At 34.3% G+C, this 24,764-nt stretch overlaps 1 protein-coding gene across 1 annotated transcript in view; it reads right to left on the reverse strand.

Annotated features, from left to right (window-relative positions):
- Positions 1–7,547: 7,547 nt before the first annotated feature.
- Positions 7,548–24,764, reverse strand: part of LOC149787442 (neural-cadherin-like) — a 171,334-nt gene continuing 154,117 nt past the window's right edge. Inside the window, exons 33-35 of the mRNA XM_089978058.1 lie at positions 23,192–23,317; positions 21,032–21,145; positions 7,548–17,135 (exon numbers count right to left, since the gene is read on the reverse strand). Of these exons, the coding sequence (XP_089834184.1) occupies positions 16,876–17,135; positions 21,032–21,145; positions 23,192–23,317 (500 nt within the window). The 3' untranslated portion in view covers positions 7,548–16,875. The remainder of the gene's footprint in view (positions 17,136–21,031; positions 21,146–23,191; positions 23,318–24,764) is intronic.

Consider the following 24,764-nt stretch of genomic DNA (forward strand, 5'->3'; position numbering starts at 1 on the left):
CATCTGTGCAGGCAGTTTCAGCTGATTTCAAAAGTATGTAAGAGTTTCACTGTAATAAGTTAATATTCTGAATATTGAGAAAATGGTATAAAAATGTGCTAATTTACAGAATGCATTCCCTTGAATTGGTAAAGACATGGTTTACATAATTAGTTCACTGCTTGTTTGTTCAGAATTGTAGTTCATTATAAAGAACGACTATTTTTCTTGTCAAGCTTACCTTTTTGAATCTCTATGTAGTGATCACTGGCTCCATACATCTGTGCATACCCCAGATTTGTGAAATGTCAATGTTTATTATTTTAAGCTCAGTGATAAAGTTTTTCCCTTTCTAACCAAATAAAAAGGCATAGCAGAAAGGGATGAGTAACTTCTACAATACAGGTAAACATTTAAATTTTTGTTAGACATGTGTTGATTGACATGTTATTCAGACATCAAATGGTTGGAATACTAATCAGAGATTGACAATGCTTGTAAAATAATTATTTAACAAATTATTTGACAGGAAATAAGTGATAGTTTGCTCAAATCAATCAAGATCTGTAATATACAAGCAATGTGACATTAGTTACTGACAGTGTCATCGTGGACTACTAATGCCTTTCAAAACATCGCTACTTCACCAAAACGTCTCATGTGCAATTATTTTTTCATCTAATTTAAGATATATTTGTACCATTATTTCCATATTATCAAGTAGACTAAGCTTTGCAAACATTGCTTATTGTATCTCCGTTGTGGCTACCCTCATATGCCATTGGTAAGAAGCCTGGCCTCAAATTCACAAAACTACTCAAGTCCATGCTTGCACTCAAATCTGAGTTTTCCCTCAGATACGTGAGTATGCCCTCAAAACACTAATCCAAGCTGAGGAAACCACTCATCTTTGAGTATACCTTGTCAAATAATTGAGATACTGGTAGCGTCTTACCTAACTCGAGGAATGCACTAAAAACATCGAGTATACACATTGCATATTTTGATGCTGAAGAATGTGTCTAAAAAGGAATAAAGGAAATGCTTTCCTTACACGATGTGGATGATTTAGATTTAGAAATCATACAATTTTATTTGGGGTATCAATTACAGAATGTTTTCTGTCACCATTAACAAATCAGTCATGGTCACTTACACCACAGTTTCAGGTCCTATACGCCTTTTGATATTTTGCAAGTGGAGCCCATATTGGAGACAGCATGTGTTTATCGCAGCGGACAGTAAGCCATGTTATAATCAGAGTTGCATGGGCCATAGCATATTACATTAATAGATTACAATGTAAAATACTATTTATAATTACTAAAAGCATATTGCCTGTCTAAGGAACTAGTACATATTCACATGTTCAGATTGCATCAATTATGCTTATACAAACGTAAATTAAAAATAGAATAGTATAAAGCAATTTGATTTACCAATACTGTTGGTAAATCAAGTTATGATCCACCCATGGCACGTTAATATGCATATATAAATATTGTTTCAACAGTAGGCTATCTCTTCTATACTCCCTAAATCAGTGATGCATTTCGACTGTATGATCATTAGCGATGAAAGAAAATAACAAGAAAAATAATAATCACCGATTTTTAAATGAAATAAACATGGTACACAATTTCTATGGAATCTTCCTGTTTTCCCATTTCTTTCTCTCTCTTGTGCAGAAGAGAGATAATACATGGATGTGAAGTGAGAAAAAAAGAATATTAAACTTGCATCAAGTAACCTAGAAGAACTGGGGTCTTCATAATGGTTAGGTGCAAACATTCCATGAGATTTTAAGAGTGTTCACAATACCATTGATACTGCAAACATTCCATGAGATTTTAATAGTGTTCACAATACCACTGATACATACAGAGTTGCAATAGCCTGTTGAGATTGTATGATACACTTCATGGTTAGGAGGAACACACTGTAGCCTATTTAATGCTTTGTTTGTTTTCTTTTCTATGTTCAGAATCTATCAATAAGATTCTAAAAACAAATTATTGAATATTAAAATGTCCAAAGGCCACTACTACCCACCCACCTTTCACTCGTACTGGTTGGTAAGGCAGCAGACTAGTCGACCAACCCAAGGAACATGACAGATGGGCAATAAATAAATTCCATTATGGTAAGTTTTCCCGTCCCATCACTCTCTCCTTTGGTTAGTCTCTTAGCATATACTTTTTACCAGTCTCCCTCTCTGGACCATTGTAGGAAGGTACCTGTGGAAATCTGTGAAAAAATGAGTGTGGCATGATTTTCCTATCTGACATATGACTATGTCTCTGGGCCTATGAATAATCATAAAATTTACAGTCCCCCAGACAAAAGCAAATTGGAGAGATAGAAGTGGAGGATAGAAACAATTGTGTGGTCGGTTGCAATGTTAATTAGATCATAATAATGACTTCGATCAACTGTAAATACATTTAAATGTTTGAATTACCTGATGTGTTTTGTAGTGTTCTGCTTTCTTCATTTAAACCATTGTTAATGTTTAAATCATTAGTGTCTTATATTGATTTAATCATCATGAATAAAAATAGAAGTTAAATAAATAAAAGAACCAGCTTATTAATTTTGAAAGCAGGTTGTGATTAGATGCAAAAGTTTAAGAACTAAATTTTGTATTGGACAAACTAGGCAGGGATGTACAGAGTTCATTAATACCGTCAACATACTGTTTCGTGTATAGTCAATCTTAACTGCAAGTCAGTGCATCTGTATACAAAATCAAACATGTATGTATGCTTTATCTATGATGTATGTAGAGTTGTCATTAAAAGGAAACAGTTTGTTCAAGTTTCCTAAATTTCAAATGGCATTATTTAAATATATTTGATTTCTACATATTCTTCATGTGCTTACACAGTAAATAAAGTCGGGATGAAATGGAACATTTTTCTATAAATATAAAATTATCCCATATTTAAATTTGCCACTACTAATCAAGGTTCTTACCCTCAGTCACCTTGCGGATTGACTGTTACAACATTATTCCACCCACTAAGGCACTAACTTTAGTCATAAAGCATGTGTATTATTAATTTTAATTATTATTGGGCTATCGTTACTAACATTTTTAGTCATTTATTGAAATCTAGTAATGGAGACCTGCATCATTGAACACAAGTTAAAAGACTAGCTTAATACATTTTCATTCATTTATATCTTGAATTGGTAAAGCATAAGTTTTATCAGTGTTAGTTTTAAAGTTTTATGTTTGTGTGATTATTTTTTTCTATAAATAGCAATGTACTTCTTATCCGGTTTCTGTTTGTTTTTGTATAGAAGTTCAAATTTACTTGCCACATAAACAACCTTATTATAACTCACATGGCAAAATACCTGCTTGCATTACACTAATAGGTTTATCGGCAGTTTTAATAATCGGCTGTATGGAGTATTGGCATAATTGGCAAAAAGTGACATCAGTACAGCTTTACATATTAGACATAAGAACAGCACCATTTTTATTTAGAATCCACTAGACATCATAAGAAATCTTTTGTAAACTCGTGTCAGTATGACTTTAAGTTAGCAATAGCAATATTTTCAAGATGGCTGTCATCGTGTCCCTACTGGATGTCAGGTTGACACCATTTTTATATAATACTGAATGCATATTAAATGAAGTGTGTTAGTGATCCCTTCAGGAGAAACAGTGATAACATGATTCTCAAAATGACGTTACCATATTACACACCTGATCAGCACTATTTCATTTAGGATCATTTGTGCTACGTTTCACTGTCGGACTCTAGTCCAACATACCTATCTGACCTCACCCATGTGTACACACCAGCAAGATACTTACACTCTTCTTCTGACAATCATATACTCATTATTCCCACTATGAAAACAAAGTCATATGGTCAGCGTTCTTGTGCATACCAGGGCCCAGCAATGTGGAATGAATTGCCTACTGAACTTAGACACAAAGACACAGTTATCACATTCAAGAGGGCTCTCAAAACTCACTTATTTCGACTGCAAGAACAAACTTAAAGACCTAATAATGTTTCCTACCTTAAATATTCTCAGCATGTTTTTTTAATGTTTTCTAATTTCATAGTGTTTGTTTTTGTAATCATAACATTATATGTTTTTTTTTTTTATCTTATAGGTGTTGTCTAATGTCGTAAAGCGCTTTGAGCTTCTAAAGATTAGGCGCTATACAAAGCCCTTATTATTATTATTAGTATTATCAAATAGACATCATAAGAAGTCTTTTAGTAAAACCCCATGTAGGTATGAATTGATTCTAGAGAAGTGCCATGATGGCCATATTGAATGCCCAAGCAACATGCTACACGATTAATATATAGGAACATAATTGAATGCCCAAGCAACACGATTAATATATAGGAACATAAACCAAGGTACAACTGTGTCTGTAAAGATTCATGGCACACGTCCAAACAGTCTGAGAGGCCATATTGAATGCCCAAGCAACATGATTAATGTATAGGAACATATAAACCAAGGTATGACTGTGTCTGTAAGGATTCATGGCACACATCCAAGCAGTCTGAGAGGCCATATTGAATGTCCAAGCAACACAATTAATATATAGGAACATATAAACCAAGGTATGACTGTGTCTGTAAGGATTCATGGCACACGTCCAAGCAGTCTGAGAGGCCATATTGAATGTCCAAGCAACACGATTAATATATAGGAACATATAAACCAAGGTATTACTGTGTCTGTAAGGATTTATGGCACACGTCCAAGCAGTCTGAGAGGCCATATTGAATGCCCAAGCAACACGATTAATATTTAGGAACATATAAACCAAGGTACGACTGTGTCTGTAAGGATTCATGGCACACGTCCAAGCAGTCTGAGAGGCCATATTGAATGTCCAAGCAACACAATTAATATATAGGACCAAGGTATGGCTGTGTCTGTAAGGATTCACAGCACACACCTAAGCAGTCTGAGAGGCCATATTGAATGTGCAAGCAACACAATTAATATATAGGAACATATAAACCAAGGTATGACTGTGTCTGTAAAGATTCATGGCACATGTCCAAGCAGTCTGAGAGGCCATATTGAATGTCCAAGCAACACAATTAATATATAGGACCAAGGTATGGCTGTGTGTGTAAGGATTCATGGCACACGCCCAAGCAGTCTGAGAGGAGTAGGAATAACAAACTTGTGCTAATGGACAAATGGTTGACAGATGACAGACCATCCCATAAGCTCTTTTTGTCTATGACCAGTAGAACTAAAAACACTGAAACAGTTCCGTTCTGTTCACAATGGAAATCTTTTCATCCATCCACCATTGTAAATAAGAAGTGACCATACAAAACTAATAACATTGTACATCATCACATTTCTCAGCTTTTAGAACTGCAATACAATTATACTAGCATAAACTTGCAGTTGCAAATATTTTGTGTTTTTAAAATTCATGTGAAATTCAGTTTTTAATGAGTGTTACATATAAATGTGTACGTTAGTGAATCTTCCCTCTCATACACACACACATACACAAACACACAGTTTTATGTCGATATTTGTTGTAAATCTAATTCAACTCCGCCAGTTTTTTAAATGTGTGGTACAGTGGTATAAACATCCATTAGTGCGAAAACTTGGCAGAGCATGGTGTATTATGATGTGTACCCTTGCACTAAAATAACCAAGTACATAGACTGCACCAGCTGTGAACTAATTTGACTTGGTAATGTGTAGGCTAGTTGAGAAGTTGTGTTTTCTTTCAGTAGCTTTGTGGTCAGTTGTTGTTTTGGGGTTTAACACCATTTCTAGCACAGGATGGGCTATACGTGGTGGCCAGTATAACTGGTGGAGGAAGAACATAGGACGACCAGTGAAAACCATCAACCTATGGGAAGCTACTGTCATTTTTCTCACATATCGACACTGGCCATGCCCAAGACTCAAACCCACATGGACAGGTGATATGGTAGTCATTGGGAAAGACAAGTGCTTTGGACCACTCAGACACCTGGGGCCCTGCTTTATGGGCAGAACAATTAGCAAGATAACTGAAGCATGAATAGTCTTGACAAACTTGTAACATCCTACATTAGTAGTCCATCATTTGAATGTTCAAACCATTATTGCCAAGAGTCTATTAGTACCATACTAATGTAAGAAAGCTCATTGTAATCAACATTTCATATTTTACTGGTTTAGATAAGATTCTACATTGGCTGACAACTAAATGTTTTTAGCATAACATTCCATCCAGAATCCTGAAACTTGTCATGATGGTACTTAGAGTACCATGATCAGAGCACACCTCCCTGCTGCTCTGTACCCTACACTGGCTATCCATTCGATCCAGAATCAAACACAAAATTCGTTCTCTGTGCTACGTTTCACTGTCTGACTCTAGTCCAACATACCTATCCAACCTCACCCATGTGTACACACCAGCAAGATACTTATGCTCCTCGTCTGACAATCATATACTCATTATTCCCACTATGAAAACAAGGTCATAAGGACAGCGTTCTTTTGCATACCAGGGCCCAGCAATGTGGAACGAATTGCCCACTGAACTTAGACACAAAGACACAGTGATCCCATTCAAGAGTGCTCTCAAAACTCACTTATTTTGACTGATAGAATAAACTTAAAGACCTAATAATGTTTCCTACCTTAAATATTCTCAGCATGTTTTTTTATGTTTTTTAATTTCATGGTGTTTGTTTTTGTAATCATATCATTATATATGCTTTTTATCTTATAGGTGTTGTCTAATGCTGTAAAGCACTTAGAGCTTCTAAAGATTAGGCGCTATACAAAGTCCTCATTATTATTATTATTATAAAAACGCCCTCACTGCAAAGTAGGTCATTATGGCCCATATTTTAAGCCTCGCTGACACAAGTTATATTTTGTGATCTTCATTGCTTAGGCACTGTTCATACTATAATACTGATGCTGATGATGTGCATTTCCGTGTGTACCACACCTTTACCAGAAAGGAAGCTTAGGGACACCTCAATTTCATCTTGTACTCACTTGTGTTATGTTGACATGTTTAACTCGTAGCTAAACAAGTTTGGTCAAGCTATATGCTTACTATCACACATAGAATCGTGAAACTTAGTGAGAAGTCAAAAATATCTTTGTTCCCTGTTTGCCAAGAAGTAACATGGTTGCTAGGGAAACCACCATGAACAGAATAAAACATTCATACCAAGTTTAATCAAAATTGGCTCAGCCGTTATGAAGTTGGAATGGGCTTTTCCAGTTTGTTCTTATGGAAGCGACATCATTGCTGGAGCAACCCCTGGCACAATTTTTATTGAACTTGTTCTAAGAAACATGCCAACATAGTCTGATAAAAATTTGCTTGACCATTATGAAAATAAGTTTTCTATGTTTGTTGCTACATAACTACCTCAAATAGAATTCAGATAAAATGTACCATGACCAAGTTTAACTGGTCCAATGGTTTTGGAGAATTAGTTGATTAACATACAGAATGCAGGACCATACAATAAGTTTAAAGGACCATACAATAAGTTTACTTAGCCAGGTGAACTAAAAACAAACCTGGATTTTTGTGTACAAATATCTTTATTTAGAAAAAGTGAAAAATCAAATGATGATGACAATCATTATCTTCACTTTCACCTCAATGATTGACATAAATTACATGAAACATACTTTCATACAACACTTAGTATTCTAAGGTAACCAAACATGAATAATTCTACGTATTAATATTACATGGTATCTAACACAAATGGATCAGATAAACTGAATGTATGGGACTGTACATGATGACAAGCACAGAGTCTGTCTTTTTTACTACTATTTTAGTAAAATTATGTATTTTTTTCACTTGTAGCAATCCTGGTAAAGACCCAAGATAAAGATTTTAAATTCATGAGGTTGTTGAGCAGTGAATTTACAAATTTAAATTCACTTAAAACTTCAACTGTTCACTAGAGACTCCTAAACAAATAATAATATAACTATTGGAGAAATTTTATTGTACCAGAATCTTGTGGAAAAAAAAGTAATCGTTTGTTTGCTGGATCATGCAGTGCCATACCCACAGACCTTTGAGAACTAATATTTCAATTTCGAAGGAACTTGTGTTCAAATAATACATATGTAGAATGATCAACATGAAACAATTAAATAATGACAAATACAACAAACAGAAAATAAAATCGTAAAGTCTTTGAGATTGGCCATGACTAGCTGTACACTCTACCCTGCAAATTTACTGTGGTGAAGACTCATTTGATATTCTATAATTAGTGTTTGCAAGTAAACTGGAACAATCAAAAACAATACTCAAATTAATCTAAGAAAAATACAATATGTCTTTCAAGTGTGAAATAAATAAAACCACATTATCCATCTCAATCTATCCTATCTCTTCCCCCCTAAACCTAGATAGTTTTTACAAGTGTACAACTTTGTGCATGTCAGTATCAGAGAGACAAATAAACAAAATGGTGTTAATTTCTTTATATCCCTGTAAGAAGACCAACATTAAAACAGGGATCACCATTAACTCAGTTGGTAGAGAGTCAGGCTTGTAATCCCAGGGCTGTAGGTTCGAGTCCCATCCAGCCCAGCCCAGGTCGACTGTCCATGTCTCCCTGGGAAAAGCACTTGGCTCCTATATCTGCGAAATGCCAATGAATCAAACATTTAACAAAATCTTTACAAATGTTTAGAACATGCATGGTGGGAAATTAACATAACTCTGTACAGTTAGCATTTGAAAATGATGTATATTTTGATTGGACAGGATGATTGAACCTTTACAAATGATCTACTTGGAGAAATCTGAGTATCTTTAAAAATAAAATGCAAATTGCAGCAAACAACTGTATGATGACAAAAATTACAAATTATCAATAAAAGAATGCATAAATTGAAACTATTGTACAATTTTTTGTCCTATGTCAACTGGTCATTTCTATAGCAACAAGTTACATAAATATTGGTAATATTTAATACTGACACTTAAATTTCACGCACTCTGAGACTGCACTATAAAAGTGAGGAGTGCTCAAAATACAGGTTGCCAAAACTGCAACAGTACGAATAAAGTACACCTGGTTAAACGTCAGGTACATGGATATATGTGGAGCTTTTGTTCACATCACTAATCATGTGTAAGTGAAATTTTACATTAACAACAGTTTAGAGTTAAAAAAAAAACAGGTTGATTTATTTATCCAACTGCTTTAAACCACCAGCTTAACAAATGTTTTCATTAACAGCATCCAAGTTGTACAGGTCAAAGACCAAAATGACAAACGTTCTATGTGCAATACCAGTGTTAGACACATGATCAAGGCATATAAAAACATGCTCAAGTTCTATGCATTCAATCACAAACACAATCATGCATATGAAACTAAGTAATTCATATACATATGCAGAACGTTCAATATATTGTCTGCAAACTTTGACAAATCTGGAGCCATGTTAATTCAGCTGGTAGAATATCTGACTTGTAATCCAAGGGTCACGTGTTTGATACCTAGCCAGGCCAGCTGGGGTTGGCTGCCACTGTATCCTTGAGATGGTTTAGTTTTGTGGGTTTAATGCTATTTTTCAGCACATGATAGGCTAAAAGTGACAACCATTATTTTTGGTGGAGGAAGAACATATGGAAACCCCTAGGAAGAGCCACTAACCCACTGGAAATTACTGGCAAGCTTTATCACATATCCATTTTAGCAATGAAATGTCAGTGATCTGTAAAGGCGAGCTCATTAACACGTAGCTCCCATTTCTTTGATATGATACAGCTAATAATGTGTTAAAAGTGTTGTTAAAACCCAAAAAACATGCAACTTGGACAAATATCCATTTTACATCATTTGTTTTCCACATGTAAACCAGCACCTGTTCAACATATGTTTAACACAGGTTCTACATCACAGGGATGTGTTACCATCTGATGGAAATTTTCTGGTCACATGCATGTAGCAGTGTATGCCACTGCTTGTGGCCAAACAGCTGAAATTTTAAGTCACTGAATTTGTGAAAATGTTCCGACACTAAAATGTTATGATTTACTATGGTTTAATAGCTTTATGTCAATGTTTAATCTCATTAATTTTAACCTATATAGTCTATATTCTAGAGATGAAGAATTTCTAAGTTAATTATGTCATAAATTATGGAGTACAGATTGGATAAATATATAAACTTTTTAGGACATTACTCTCAGCTGTTACTATATGGTCATTATCACTCATCCTGTTAGTACTAATGTCACGTGATGTTTTCAACATTATCACTCATCCTGTCAGTACTAATGTCACGTGATGTTTTCGACATTATCACTCATCCTGTCAGTACTAATGTCATGTGATGTTTTCGACATTATCACTCATCCTGTCAGTACTAATGTCACGTGATGTTTTCGACATTATCACTCATCCTATCAGTACTAATGTCACGTGATGTTTTCGACATTATCACTCATCCTGTCAGTTCTAATGTCACGTGATGTTTTCGACATTATCACTCATCCTGTCAGTACTAATGTCATGTGATGTTTTCGATATTATCACTCATCCTGTCAGTACAAATGTCACGTGATGTTTTCAACATTATCACTCATCCTGTCAGTACTAATGTCATGTGATGTTTTCGACATTATCACTCATCCTGTCAGTACTAATGTTACGTGATGTTTTCGACATTATCACTCATCCTGTCAGTACTAATGTCACGTGATGTTTTCGACATTATCACTCATCCTGTCAGTACAAATGTCACGTGATGTTTTCGACATTATCACTCATCCTGTCAGTGCTAATGTCATGTGATGTTTTCGACATTATCACTCATCCTGTCAGTACTAATGTCACATGATGTTTTCGACATTATCACTCATCCTGTTAGTACTAATGTCATGTGATGTTTTCGACATTATTGACATTATCACTCATCCTGTTAGTACTAAAGTCATGTGATGTTTTCGACATTATCGACATTATCACTCATCCTGTTAGTACTAATGTCATGTGATGTTTTCGAGTCTCCTAAGGAGTTTTCTGGTAGAATATAGTGTCCAGGTCTTCTTGTTAGCAATAATGTCACATGGTGACGTTTTAGAGTTGTCTAGCTAGAAGAATGTCTTGGACTAAAAACAGCATTGCTCACTGGAAAAACAGGAGAGCAGTTCTCCAGGAAAATTTTTATGCTTATAATCCCATAAGTTATTTCAAATATAAATGAGAAAAATAACTGTAAAATTTAAACAAGCTGATTTTGTCCACCCTACAAAGGGAGTGAATGTGTATCACATTATCTTGAAGAATAAACAAATCCTATACATTTTATGCCAGCCAATCACATTGTTATTTTATGTCTCATCATAAACTTTTCATCAACATTCTATTAGTGTTTCCTTTGTTAAAAGGAAAAAGATTAAAAATATGAACAACAAAGACTAAGGACAACCTGGATACACATTCCTATAAAAAGGTAGTGTACAAAAAATATATGATGTCTCTCATACATTTTGATGAATAAATATGATTGATGTACTCTATTGAGAAGTATTAATGATACTTGTATATACTGATATGATGCATTTTGATCCCTTTTCTAAAAAGCCATGTTTATTCACAAATGATGCATACCCACCTGCAAACAGTATAAACTGCATCTTGTATATGCAACTGCATATTGCATATGCAGATTGGAGTCTGGCTCCATATTCACAAAGCTCTTCAACCTGAATGCACATGCAAACTAAAATTTTGATAGCTGACAATAACAAAAATACGAGTTCAAAGTAGCTTATAAAAATATAGATACAGATATCAATTATGTATTGTTTATTTTCTAACAAATTAACAAATTTAATTCCTAAGGCAATGATACTACTAGGTTTTGAGTAACACTCAAGTTCAGCAGTTTTGTTAATATGGGGTCTGACCTGTTTGCTTGAGTAGAACCAATATCATATTCCCTTATCTGCTGACACATCATCAGATGCTAGATCTAAGTTGATGCTGTTCAGAACTGGGTGTATGTTATATATGAAAGATGAGTAGTAGGTGTAAGGTGAGAAAGAAAAAAAAAACTTTAAATTTGTACTTATACAACTTTCAGTTCATCCAGCCTGCCAGCATTAACAGGACTGACAATTCATCTGTAAAAGATGGTAGAGAAGAAGTCATATTTTCACATATACAATCAGTTGTTATTTATATATATATTGTGTTACATGATTAACTTGTCGTCACCAAACACATCCAAAGATCAAAGTCTGCATTATTTTGGGACAGGTCACTACAAAATGCAAACACTCAGTCCATAGTCAAACAAGCAACCAGTCAGACTAATTCTTTTTTTCCTTCCTTCTTTTGAAAGAACCATAAAAATATTTTCAAAAATGAAATGCATGAATCATGCTGTAAAAGTTTTTTTTACACCTGTTCTACTTGTATGTACAAGTACAGACAAGGAGTCAGAATAAATGCTGGGACAAATGATTTGTACACACAATTTAAAAGGGTTAGAAATGAAAAATGTGAATTGACAAAGAAAAACAAAATTCAGAAAATAAACATTTGTTTTAAAAAAACTATGAAAGTGAATAATACAATTTATGATCAAAGCTCTCATTACAACAATATGTGTTATCTACAACTTGTTGAAAAGGAAAGTGATACTATATATACTCGCTTATTAGCCAAGTCAAACTGCAAGCAATAATGCACCTGCAGATCAGGGTCTATCTTGTCTGTTCTACTGATTACTCACTGACCTAGATCTGCTGGCACTTTATGCAATGGCAGATCTGGGTCTATGCAACCTACAGTTGGACTCATCTTAGAAGTGAGTATATATGGTACAAGTGATGTATTTTAACCATAGCAAATCTAGTGTCCAAAAGCTCTATATATGCTTAGGCACTATTCCATTTAAATCAAGGGGGAATACCACCCATTTATTTAGGGCTACCACCAATAGGTAAGTAAATTATCCAACAAAATATATTCTGCCACCCCTAAGGTATATCTGACCGGAACAGCCCTGCCTTTGTTGACCTAGTTCTTTAAATTAGTTCAGGTCACAGTCTTTCTGTATTTATTGGATGCCAATACCAAATGAAGAAAACAGCTCTGAACTTCTTCAACATTTTAATTCAGCATTTTCTCTATAAAGGTAAACAAATAATTATGTTAACAGATTCAATCATCAAAGCCCCTTTAACTACCAACTTCGACAGGTTTTGAAAATAAATTCAAACAAACTGATTTTATGCAACATTTTAGATACAAAGAGGAAATTCTAAAGCTTTTAAAAAGTAAAAGCTGATAAAATCTAGCAATCTCGTGCGAAAATACTGAATACAAAATCCCTTATCAATATTGCAAAAAATACAAACATGAGCTGTGCACTGCCTGCTTGGTTACTATATGATACAGACTGCAATACTGCTTAGCAATACAATACATATCCAGGTATATAAGATGCAGTTAGCAGGGCAATACATATTGTAAGACATTAGTGATGATACAGAATCATATCTTGTCAATTTATCTTTGCATTTAATGCACATGTAGCTGTGTTGTGTGACACTGTTAGTAGTAATACCTAAATATGCCATGGCCATTGTGTTGTGTGACATTGTTAGCAGTAATACCTAAATATGCCATGGCCATTGTGTTGTGTGACATTGTTAGTAGTAATACCTAAATATGCCATGGCCATTGTGTTGTGTGACATTGTTAGTAGTAATACCTAAATATGCCATGACCATTGTGTTGTGTGACATTATTAGTAGTAATACCTAAGTATGCCATGGCCATTGTGCATATTTACAATAGTTTTGTAACTGACTTTATTATATGCTCATTTTTTTCTCTGTCAACTTTACAGTGTCAGAATCATTCAGTATTTTATGAGACTGCACTCCCATGTGCCCAAAAATGTATTAGGAACTACTTTGTAAACAAATCATGTACACTCACGTAGTAGGCACTTTATATTTCGGTTGATTAAATTTGTTTCTGAATGAACTATAGCAGATCTTTCGTGGTCTGCCACATACCAGCTGCTTTGCTACTTTCTGCATTAACCTTTTCGATACAATGTTTTGGATTTAAGCTAGAGATAAACACCAGACAGGTCTGGGTCCCTACAAATAACATGCAAGTGACAATGCATAAACTGTTTTCTTTAGCTGGTTATAAGAATGGCAAAAAAATACTTAAAGTTTTACATCCTCAATATCCTCAAAATATACTTTCTCAGTTCTACAATTCCGAATTACATGAGCCTTGTCATGGGTTCTCAAGCTTGATTACACATTTCAAAATTATACTATAATTTTGACTATATTCCAAGTGCAATTACATCCTCCTTACTGCACTCAAAATGAAATAAACATTATATTCCATAGCATCTTTTTGATAACTGCACTTGAAAGACTTCATATTTTCCCCACATTATGATTCCAAACATTCAACGACAGAACAGAAACACACTTGCAGATGTCAACACGCTGCTGAAATCCAATGTACTTCATGTAGAATTGGCAAAATAAATCCAGTCCATAATCAAGAAATTTCATAGAATCAACAAAAATACCCAAATCTTATCATTCCAGATAAAATGGAAAAGTTGTTGTAATGTGCATTCATTCATGGTATGACTCTAAATTTAAATTTTAAGTAGACCAAAATGTCATTTTCTTTTGAAAGTTATGTCTAGCACCTGACTAAGCTCACATTTATCTGGGCAGAGTTATGTGCATATTAATAATGTTGTTGTTGTGTAATGATGAATCTGCACTTGTGTATTTAGTTTGGAATACGGCCTATATTCAATTACTTTTTGTCTTGTAGTGTACTTTTTTAAATAAAATTAACCCTTAGGTAGAATAAGAAAATGAGCATACAATAAAAAGGTTACTGCATTTGTATGGGAAAATATGAACTCGTTTTGTCGGATGGATATACTGCACTCCCAAGGTCATGCAATATTTCCATCCGAATAACTCGTAAAGTAAAATAACTTTGTAATTATTCAGACCCTTGAAACCCAGTGTATTTGCATATAACACAGATGGGTAATCTATCTAAAGGTATATCAAGTTAGAGCCTTAAATAAAACAAGGGTTTACACAGAAGACTGCATTCACATTTTTTTTTTGGGGGGGGGTCGTCTTAACAAAGCCTTATTGTTCCCATGTTTGTTCGTATTGACTCTGCAAACTATCTTTCATACCTGAATTCTTAAAAATATAACAGTTCAACATGATTATCATTTTACATAACCATTTCTGACGAAAGCATATTTTAATATTCCCAAGTTTCATCATTGTGACTAATGGTCCCTCTTGTCAATTAGTGGAATCAGGGTGAAAACTAATGTCTAACAGATGCATAATAATACACAAAATAACAGCACCAACATCTCTAATACTTTTATTGAAGAGATAAAAAACTCTTCAATTTTCATTATTTTCTCAACTTAAATTCATGTATATCATGAAAAATCACCTGCCATTGCTACTATGGCATATTCCACCTATAGTATAGATAACATTGCTGTATATCCTTAATGAAAAAAGCATGTTCCCAGTATGTATCGATGAATTGTTACATCTTTAATGCACACAGTGCATTTGATTAAATACTGTAAATTCATGAATATTAAACAATAAAATAAAAATAATTGACACACATGATTGACATATTCTCTCTGTTAAATGCAATCTCTTTGGAATGCAAAATCTTATTTTTAAGAAAATGAAAAGTAGACAGTTTTGCAATGAAAACCTTGGTTCTTCTCTAACATACTGTACAGAATCACTTATAAGTGTAGTATGACTGCAAGCAATTAAGTCCCCGATTTGCTGTTTTGTAATTTGCCGGTACATCAGGATCTATGTTGTTTGTTCAACTAATCACTCCTAAAATGTAGCACAGACCCAGATCTGCATGTGTGCAGTTTGTTGCTGCACTTGACTTGCAAACTATTATATATGGGTACTAGCAACAGAAACTGTGGAGAGTTGCAAAAAAATTTAAAAATTATATGTGATTTACTTTCTCAAGAATTTTAATGTTTGTAATAGGTACAGGATCTTGATAAAAATATTCTGAATGCTCCTTCCTTTATGTTGTTTGTAAAAATGGAAAATTTTAAATTATTTGTTCTTGTGAAACAGACTTCTGATCGGGTCAAATTAGCGTAATTTTTTTTTCAAAATCAAGTGCCTTCTTTTTTTCAAAGTGTTTTAGTTCCCTGCATTGTTTAATTGATTATATATATATATATATATATATATATATATATATATATATATATATATATATATATTTATTTAGATAGACACATACAGAGACATTTTCCAATTTTCCAAATATAGTAGATTTGTTTTATATGTTCTGAATATAATGGGTTCAACTGGCATACAAACAGCCTGAATAAACAGTAAGAAAACAGACAAATATTGTTTCCCACAGAATGTGAAAATAAACAACACTACTGGCTGGTGACTACAATCCTTACAATATCACAATTTCCACAAAGATATCTGCAGGCAAGTTTGTATTCATCATAAACAAATCTACAATCTCATGTTTAAAAAGTCATAAGTTAAAAAATAAGGACTTGCACCATACTGAAAGACTGGTCTACCTATGCTGTTTCTGTACACAAGTATGCAGTCTGCAATATAAATATTGCACAGTCTCTTCACAACCCTTACGTTTAAATGCATTTTAAATACATTGTACACAGACAGCCTCCATACATATTTCACATACAAAAGTACTGTACAACAAGTTTTTTTAATCTCTATCAAGATCTACATGCATGCAATGCATTTCTCTTGGAGTCTGTCATCTTTTTTTTCTAACATTCGGAAACAGACAGCTATTGATAGTCATCTTCTGAACCTCCATACATGTTGGCAAGTTTGGAAAACTTTGGTCCCCAGTCGTTCAAGTAATTGTAATCATGGTCCTCTGAACTGGATCTGGTATTTAGTGAGCTAAGAGATCCCGCATCACTGCCTCCTCCCTCGTATACGTACTCCCGTACACTATCATGTGGGGGAGCATTTTCTTCATTATCTGCATCAGTTAAACGTTCACTAATAAAGTTTCCAACATCTGGGGCATCTCCTGGGACACCTGTTGAAACATAAAGATGATTACTGGAAGTTTTGATGAATGAAATAATAAATATTTATGGTATACCCACTAATGGTGTCAATGAGTGCTTGCTCATTCATAATTACCCTGGTAATAAAATTAACTAACGAGTCCCCATTTAGTTCATGTATTTAAAAAAAAAAAAAATAAATAACCAAAATGTTTCCAAGTTCAGATCAAAGATTATATCTGGCAATGTCAGGAATAAGTGAGACACAGAATAATGAGTACTGTTCGAGGCTCATGTTGGGTGACTATTGGCTGCTATGCATTTATCCACCTCCATCTACTGATCTTACATTTTTGATGCATGCAAGCATTTGGATATATAACAGTTTCTTTATTAGCAGACTTGATTTTGAAAACACGTATCACATATTCATTTTAATTTGATACACACTTAAGTAGCAGACCCATTTTAAAAAATGGCACCAAATATTAACCCTTTATCTCATAGAGCAAAGTTACCCAGTGCAGTGTGCTATAAATAGAACACGTTATCTATTTGACTCCATACACATAGGCCTGCCTGTTAACTGTTAAGGAATGTAGTGTATCTTACCTTTAACAGCAATATGAACCATTTTACATTTTTAATACACATATTATGTATGGAAAAATGTAAGAGTAAAGTCCGATTGTTATAGCTTTGTAATTATTTTTAACGGAAGAATTTTTTATGTGCTTTAAAATCTTGAGAGAACTCATTCACCGTTAAGTCAGTTAAGCCGTGTGACCAATCATAGCTGCCATTTCTCATACTCAACATTTACAAGTTTTCTGTCCGTGCCTACATCACTAAGTCATCTGAATTTGATAATTTATAAAAACTAATTGCTGCCTTCATAAATATCAGAGCCTTTATCTAAGTTATTGAAGCTTTCATAGTTGTGATTCTAATCGTGAAAACTTCATAAGTACTGAATGAAATCCATGACCTCCATTTTGGAGAGTGGAGAATATGACCCAGTTACTTTAAATAGCAGATTTCGACCAGAGCATGAACAGTGACCTTGTGATCTGACGTAATGGTCATTCACAGAAATGAATGTAGTATCTAATAGGGGTTTTTCCCTGAAGGTGGCGCTACAAAAACCCCACTTAAAATGGCTGATATTTACAGCAGGCATCAAAAGGCGTATCCATGTGAATGGAGTAGAGGCATCCAAAGGCACTTGCATGAGGTAAAGGGCTATGTGAAAAGAACTTTATCGATGTGACTTGTGTATGTTATATGACTGAAAAATGTTTGAGAAGGTTTGTGGTACGTGAAGAATATGTTGCATCAGGAAAAGGTCAAATCAACAACGCTTACAAATTTTAAAAGAGGAATTAGACAGTGATATAATACAACATTTAGAATTTATGGACTTGACTTTACACCCTTTTAGCAAAGTTAAACATGTGATGTAGACTAATTAAAATGAATGCTGTGTCCAGATAATTTTATCATTTTAAAGTGAATGCTGTGTACAGATAATTTTATCATTTTAAAGTGAATGTTGTGTACAGATAATTTTATCATTTTAAAGTGAATGTTGTGTATAGATAATTTTATCATTTTAAAGTGAATGCTGTGTACAGATAATTTTATCATTTTAAAGTGCATCTGTATTCTCATACTACTCCACAAGGATTCTGTCTGTGTGTGACAAGAATTTTAACTAATTACACATATATAGCAAAAATAAATGTACATTTTTCAAATGGTTTTCGGTAATTATGGCATGTAGTATACAGATTACACAGACTGCGCTTTTTTGCCATTCTTATTAGTAATAATTACACTTATACCTCTATGTGGGTTGGCATGCATGAACTTAGCAGTTCAGGTTCACATTTAATATAATTTCTGGGTATGTGGGTAACCAATCATTAGGATTGATGGGTACCTGGTTAACTTTTCCAAACATTGTGACATCTTTAATACCCATTATTATGACCATATTCAGTTGTCTGCCGTGAGTGATGCCTTCTGATTGTCTGTTTTCTCAAAATTAGGACCATTCAAACATTTGTAACCTTATGTTCTTTTAAAAATTAGTCATAAGTTGGGACTAGGCTCAGTAAAAGTCGAATTAAGACCAGGAAACAACACTTCCAAACCCCAAGTATCCCAATCAAAAATTGTTGGGCTATTAAGCTTTCATGTAACCAGTCAAATTTTGACATAATGGAACCCCTAAACAACAAACCCTCCGAATCTGAGCCGGCATTCATGCATCCTCTGTGACAAGCTAGCAGGAACTGCTGATGGCTATCAAGACGTTACAATTTCTTAAATTATTGTTTCATTTTTAATTGTTCTTTTATGTTTCTCAGCATATAGTTATTTTTAAAATTTTAAAGGCAAGTATTTAAAAGCTAAAGGATGGTTATTATTTATCTTTATATGCAAAACAGCATTTTCTCATCTTCATTTAAAGTGATTAATTCACCCTACAAACTTGAATTACAACTAGATTATAAGTTATAATAACTTCCTCTGGATTTCTCAGCCATCTCAGAAGTGACAATGTTAGGATATGGATAAAAAAATGACTCAGTGGGTTAATTTTGCACCATGTCTGGATGATCTGATGAGATGTGATTCTTATCAACTTATTTACTAATGAAGTAAACCAAAAATTCTTGTTTTTTCATGTACACCAACTTTTGCCATTTTAAACTAAAACTGACCATGTTCACTGAACCTTTAAAATAGTGCATTTGTTGTGCTGTAAATACTCACAAGTCCAGTCCAACTACAGACAGCAAGTACCATAATCTGCGGTCACATAATGCACAGATAGACCAGACAGCAAGAGCTATAATCTGTAGTCACATAATGCACAGATAGACCAGACAGCAAGTGCCATAATCTGTGGTCACATAATGCACAGATAGACCAGACAGCAAGTGCCATGATCTGTGGTCACATAATGCACAGATAGACCAGACAGCAAGTGCCATAATCTGTGGTCACATAATGCACAGATAGACCAGAGAATAGGCTGTCTATTCTATTGGTTACTCCTAACAATCTGTGCATTATACAATCGCAAATCTGGATCTGTGCAGTTGGAATTGACTTACAAGTGAGTGCTTATGGTAACCACACAATCCACAGATGTTGGTACCAAACCAATAATGGTACATTCAAAGAAATATATACCCAATTAATATTAAACATAATGAGAAAAAGAAAATTTATTTTCATGTTTACTGTGCTAGAAGAAAGTCAAAACAATGCAAAGTTGTGTTTATTATTTTGTCTAAAGGATCTGGGTTCTTGAGTTTGCTCAGATGTTAATTTCTCATTACAGAAATCCAAATGGTAAAATACTTTTGTTTTTCATTTATAGTCATACAGTTTCCCTGAGTCTCAAGTATGTATTACTGGAGAAGGCCTTTTTATGAAAAGAAATTCACCTAAACATGTCTTATATGAACAAGGACAATGTCATAGCCATACAAGGCTAAGTGTCATAGCCATACACGGCTAAGTGTCATAGCCATACACAGCTAAGTGTCATAGCCATACAAGGCTAAGTGTCATAGCCATACAAGGCTAAGTGGCATAGCCATACAAGGCTAAGTGGCATAGCCATACAAGGCTAAGTGTCATAGCCATACAAGGCTAAGTGGCATAGCCATACAAGGCTAAGTGGCATAGCCATACAAGGCTAAGTGTCATAGCCATATAAGGCTAAGTCCTAAGCAAGGATTTTCCAAATGTCTCCAAAATGCATTTCAAGCACAGCTCCATCAGATTTGATGAAAAAGTCAGCATGATCAATAGCGATACAAATTCAAAAAGTTATCACCAGTGTTGTTGGAGTTTTGTTAGGTGTTCTTCATAACCTGAAGAGGACACAATCCATTACAACTCTTACCTCTTTTGGGGTACCTCTCTGCATGAAGGGGGTCATAGGGAACCTTCATCATTGAATCTCCATCGTATGGTTTGCGTAGCCGACCAATATCATAAGCATCCTGATCTTCTTCACCTACAGCAAAGAAGCAAGTGACCATAAGACACAATTTAATTAATTTTCACCTACAGCAAAGAAGCAAGTGGCCATAAGACACAATTTAATTAATTTTCACCTACAGCAAAGACGCAAGTGGCCATAAGACACAATTTAATTAATTTTCACCTACAGCAAAGACGCAAGTGGCCATAAGACACAATTTAATTAATTTTCACCTACAGCAAAGACGCAAGTGGCCATAAGACACAATTTAATTAATTTTCACCTACAGCAAAGACGCAAGTGGCCATAAGACACAATTTAATTAATTTTCACCTACAGCAAAGACGCAAGTGGCCATAAGACACAATTTAATTAATTTTTACCTACAGCAAAGACGCAAGTGGCCATAAGACACAATTTAATTAATTTTCACCTACAGCAAAGACGCAAGTGGCCACAAGACACAATTTAATTAATTTTCACCTACAGCAAAGACGCAAGTGGCCACAAGACACAATTTAATTAATTTTCACCTACAGCAAAGACGCAAGTGGCCATAAGACACAATTTAATTAATTTTCACCTACAGCAAAGACGCAAGTGGCCATAAGACATAATTTAATTAATTTTCACCTACAGCAAAGACGCAAGTGGCCATAAGACACAATTTAATTAATTTTCACCTACAGCAAAGACGCAAGTGGCCATAAGACACAATTTAATTAATTTTCACCTACAGCAAAGACGCAAGTGGCCATAAGACACAATTTAATTAATTTTCACCTACAGCAAAGACGCAAGTGGCCACAAGACACAATTTAATTAATTTTCACCTACAGCAAAGACGCAAGTGGCCACAAGACACAATTTAATTAATTTTCACCTACAGCAAAGACGCAAGTGGCCATAAGACACAATTTAATTAATATAAGATCATTAATTTAATCTGACTGCAAATCAGACTGCTCAGTGACAAAAATCAGCCTAAGACCGAAAGGTCCAAAGTTAGGACATCAACAGCAAAAAAGACAGCTCACCTGACATATAGTGAATAATCAGGATGCAAGATGAGAAATCTCATTATAATAATTTTTCATGTTCTAGGTGCCTTTCTTTGTATCATTATCAAAATATGGCGTATGGTATATGAAGTCAGTTTGGTTGTAACACAGAAGGGTAATCTATCTAACGGTATATTAAGTCAGTTTGCTTGTAACACAGATTGGTAATCTATCTAAAGGTATATGAAGTCAGTTTGCTTATAACAGAAGAGTAATCTATCTAACAGTATATGAAGTCAGTTTGCTTGTAACACAGAAGGGTAATCTATCTAAAGGTATATGAAGTCAGTTTACTTGTAACACAGAAGGTAATCTATCTAATGGTATATGAAGTCAGTTTGCTTGTAACACAGATGGGTAATCTATCTAAAGCTAAATAAAGTCAGTTTGCTTGTAACACAGATTGGTAATCAATCTAAAGGTATATGAAGTCAGCTTGCTTATAGCATCCATAAAGATAAGTAGTTGGGCCTTTGCTATAGGTATATGTAGTGGGCCTTTGCTATAGGTATATGTAGTGGGCCTTTGCTATAGGTATATGTAGTGGGCCTTTCCTATAGGTATATGTAGTGGGCCTTTGCTATAGGTATATGTAGTGGGCCTTTGCTATAGGTATATGTAGTGGGCCTTTGCTATAGGTATATGTAGTGGGCCTTTCCTATAGGTATATGTAGTGGGCCTTTGCTATAGGTATATGTAGTGGGCCTTTGCTATAGGTATATGTAGTTGGGCCTTTGCTATAGGTATATGTAGTGGGCCTTTGCTATAGGTATATGTAGTGGGCCTTTGCTATAGGTATATGTAGTGGGCCTTTCCTATAGGTATATGTAGTGGGCCTTTGCTATAGGTATATGTAGTGGGCCTTTGCTATAGGTATATGTAGTGGGCCTTTCCTATAGGTATATGTAGTGGGCCTTTCCTATAGGTATATGTAGTTGGGCCTTTCCTATAGGTATATGTAGTGGGCCTTGCATACATTACTAATATTTAATCTGCAAAATAACAAAAGCCATCCAACCTGCTCCCTCTTCATCATAGTTAACAATATTTTCCCGAATGTCATCCAAATCTTCATCCAGCACCAGTTTGTCTGGGGACTTCTTGGACTTGTAACGGATCAGCAGGAACACCAACAGTGACACAACTGGAAGGAAAAAGAAAATAATTCTAAAGATTAGTGATTAGCTATATGATGTATTAGTATGAGCAGCAGCAGTATTGGTAACAAGTAGCAGAATCAGCAGCAGTAGTAGTAGTACTATTTATTTCTCAAATGTATGGGTTATAATATAGCATGTGTAGCATGCCATTCAACCTGACAATAAATTATAACAATGCCATTCAACCTGACAATAAATTATAACAATGCCATTCAACCTGACAATAAATTATAACAATGCCATTCAACTTGACAAAAGATTATAACAATGCCATTCAACTTGACAATAAATTATAACAATGCCATTCAACCTGACAAAAGATTATAACAATGCCATTCAACCTGACAAAAGATTATAACAATGCCATTCAACTTGACAAAAGATTATAACAATGCCATTCAACCTCACAAAAGATTATAACAATGCCATTCAACTTGACAATAAATTATAACAATGCCATTCAACCTGACAAAAGATTATAACATTGCTATTCAACTTCACAAAAGATTGCCATTCAACTTGACAAAAGATTATAACAATGCCATTCAACTTGACAATAAATTATAACAATGCCATTCAACTTGACAATAAATTATAACAATGCCATTCAACTTGACAATAAATTATAACAAGTGTCCCTTGAATGGTTCTGATGCCCTACAGGGTGAAATAATTTCAAGACAAGACTAATTCTTCCTATTAACTTCTGAGTGTTAAACCATCCCTGAAATTCTTCAGTGATACATTTTGTTTCTTCCAAATTAGCTCCTGTGGTGCACATACTAGATGTCTACTATTTTCATTTAGGACAAAGTAAACATTATTAGAAGTCTTTTGGTGGCAACCCATGTCATGACAATCATCTATTTGAAGAGTAAAAACATCAAGATTTTTAAGACAGCTGTCATGGCAGCCATTTTGGATTATGACTGGCATCAATGTCATTTAGGACAAACTAGGCATTATATTGAGTCCAATGATGGATATTTATAACTTCTGGGAATGTCAGTCAGCTTTATTACAAATATTAATATTTATTCTTTAAGGACTGAACTGTGGGTAATCAAAAATAAAAAAAAAACTATGTTACAAAATATATTTAACTCAAAAATGTTCAAGTACAAAAAGTACATGAACGGAGATATAGAAAAAAACTTGTGATGATGAGAAAAAAAACTGAACTGGTGACAACAATTTGGACATATACTGATTGTTATAGTAATACCAATTACAAAGCTTTCCATTGAGTCATACAGCAATAATGATGTATGGTGAGATTGTCTTATGATGATGTACATGATATATATATAATTTTACTGATACTTAATGAAACGAGATCCACAACCATAGTTGCCTTATAACAGGAATAGCGTTTTAGTAAAATGGGATCCACAATCATAGTTGCCTTATAACAGGAATAGCATTATAGTG

This window comes from Sinohyriopsis cumingii, chromosome 12 (genome assembly GCF_028554795.1).
Source record: "Sinohyriopsis cumingii isolate HCF-2022 chromosome 12, ASM2855479v2, whole genome shotgun sequence".
Taxonomy (NCBI): domain Eukaryota; kingdom Metazoa; phylum Mollusca; class Bivalvia; order Unionida; family Unionidae; genus Sinohyriopsis; species Sinohyriopsis cumingii.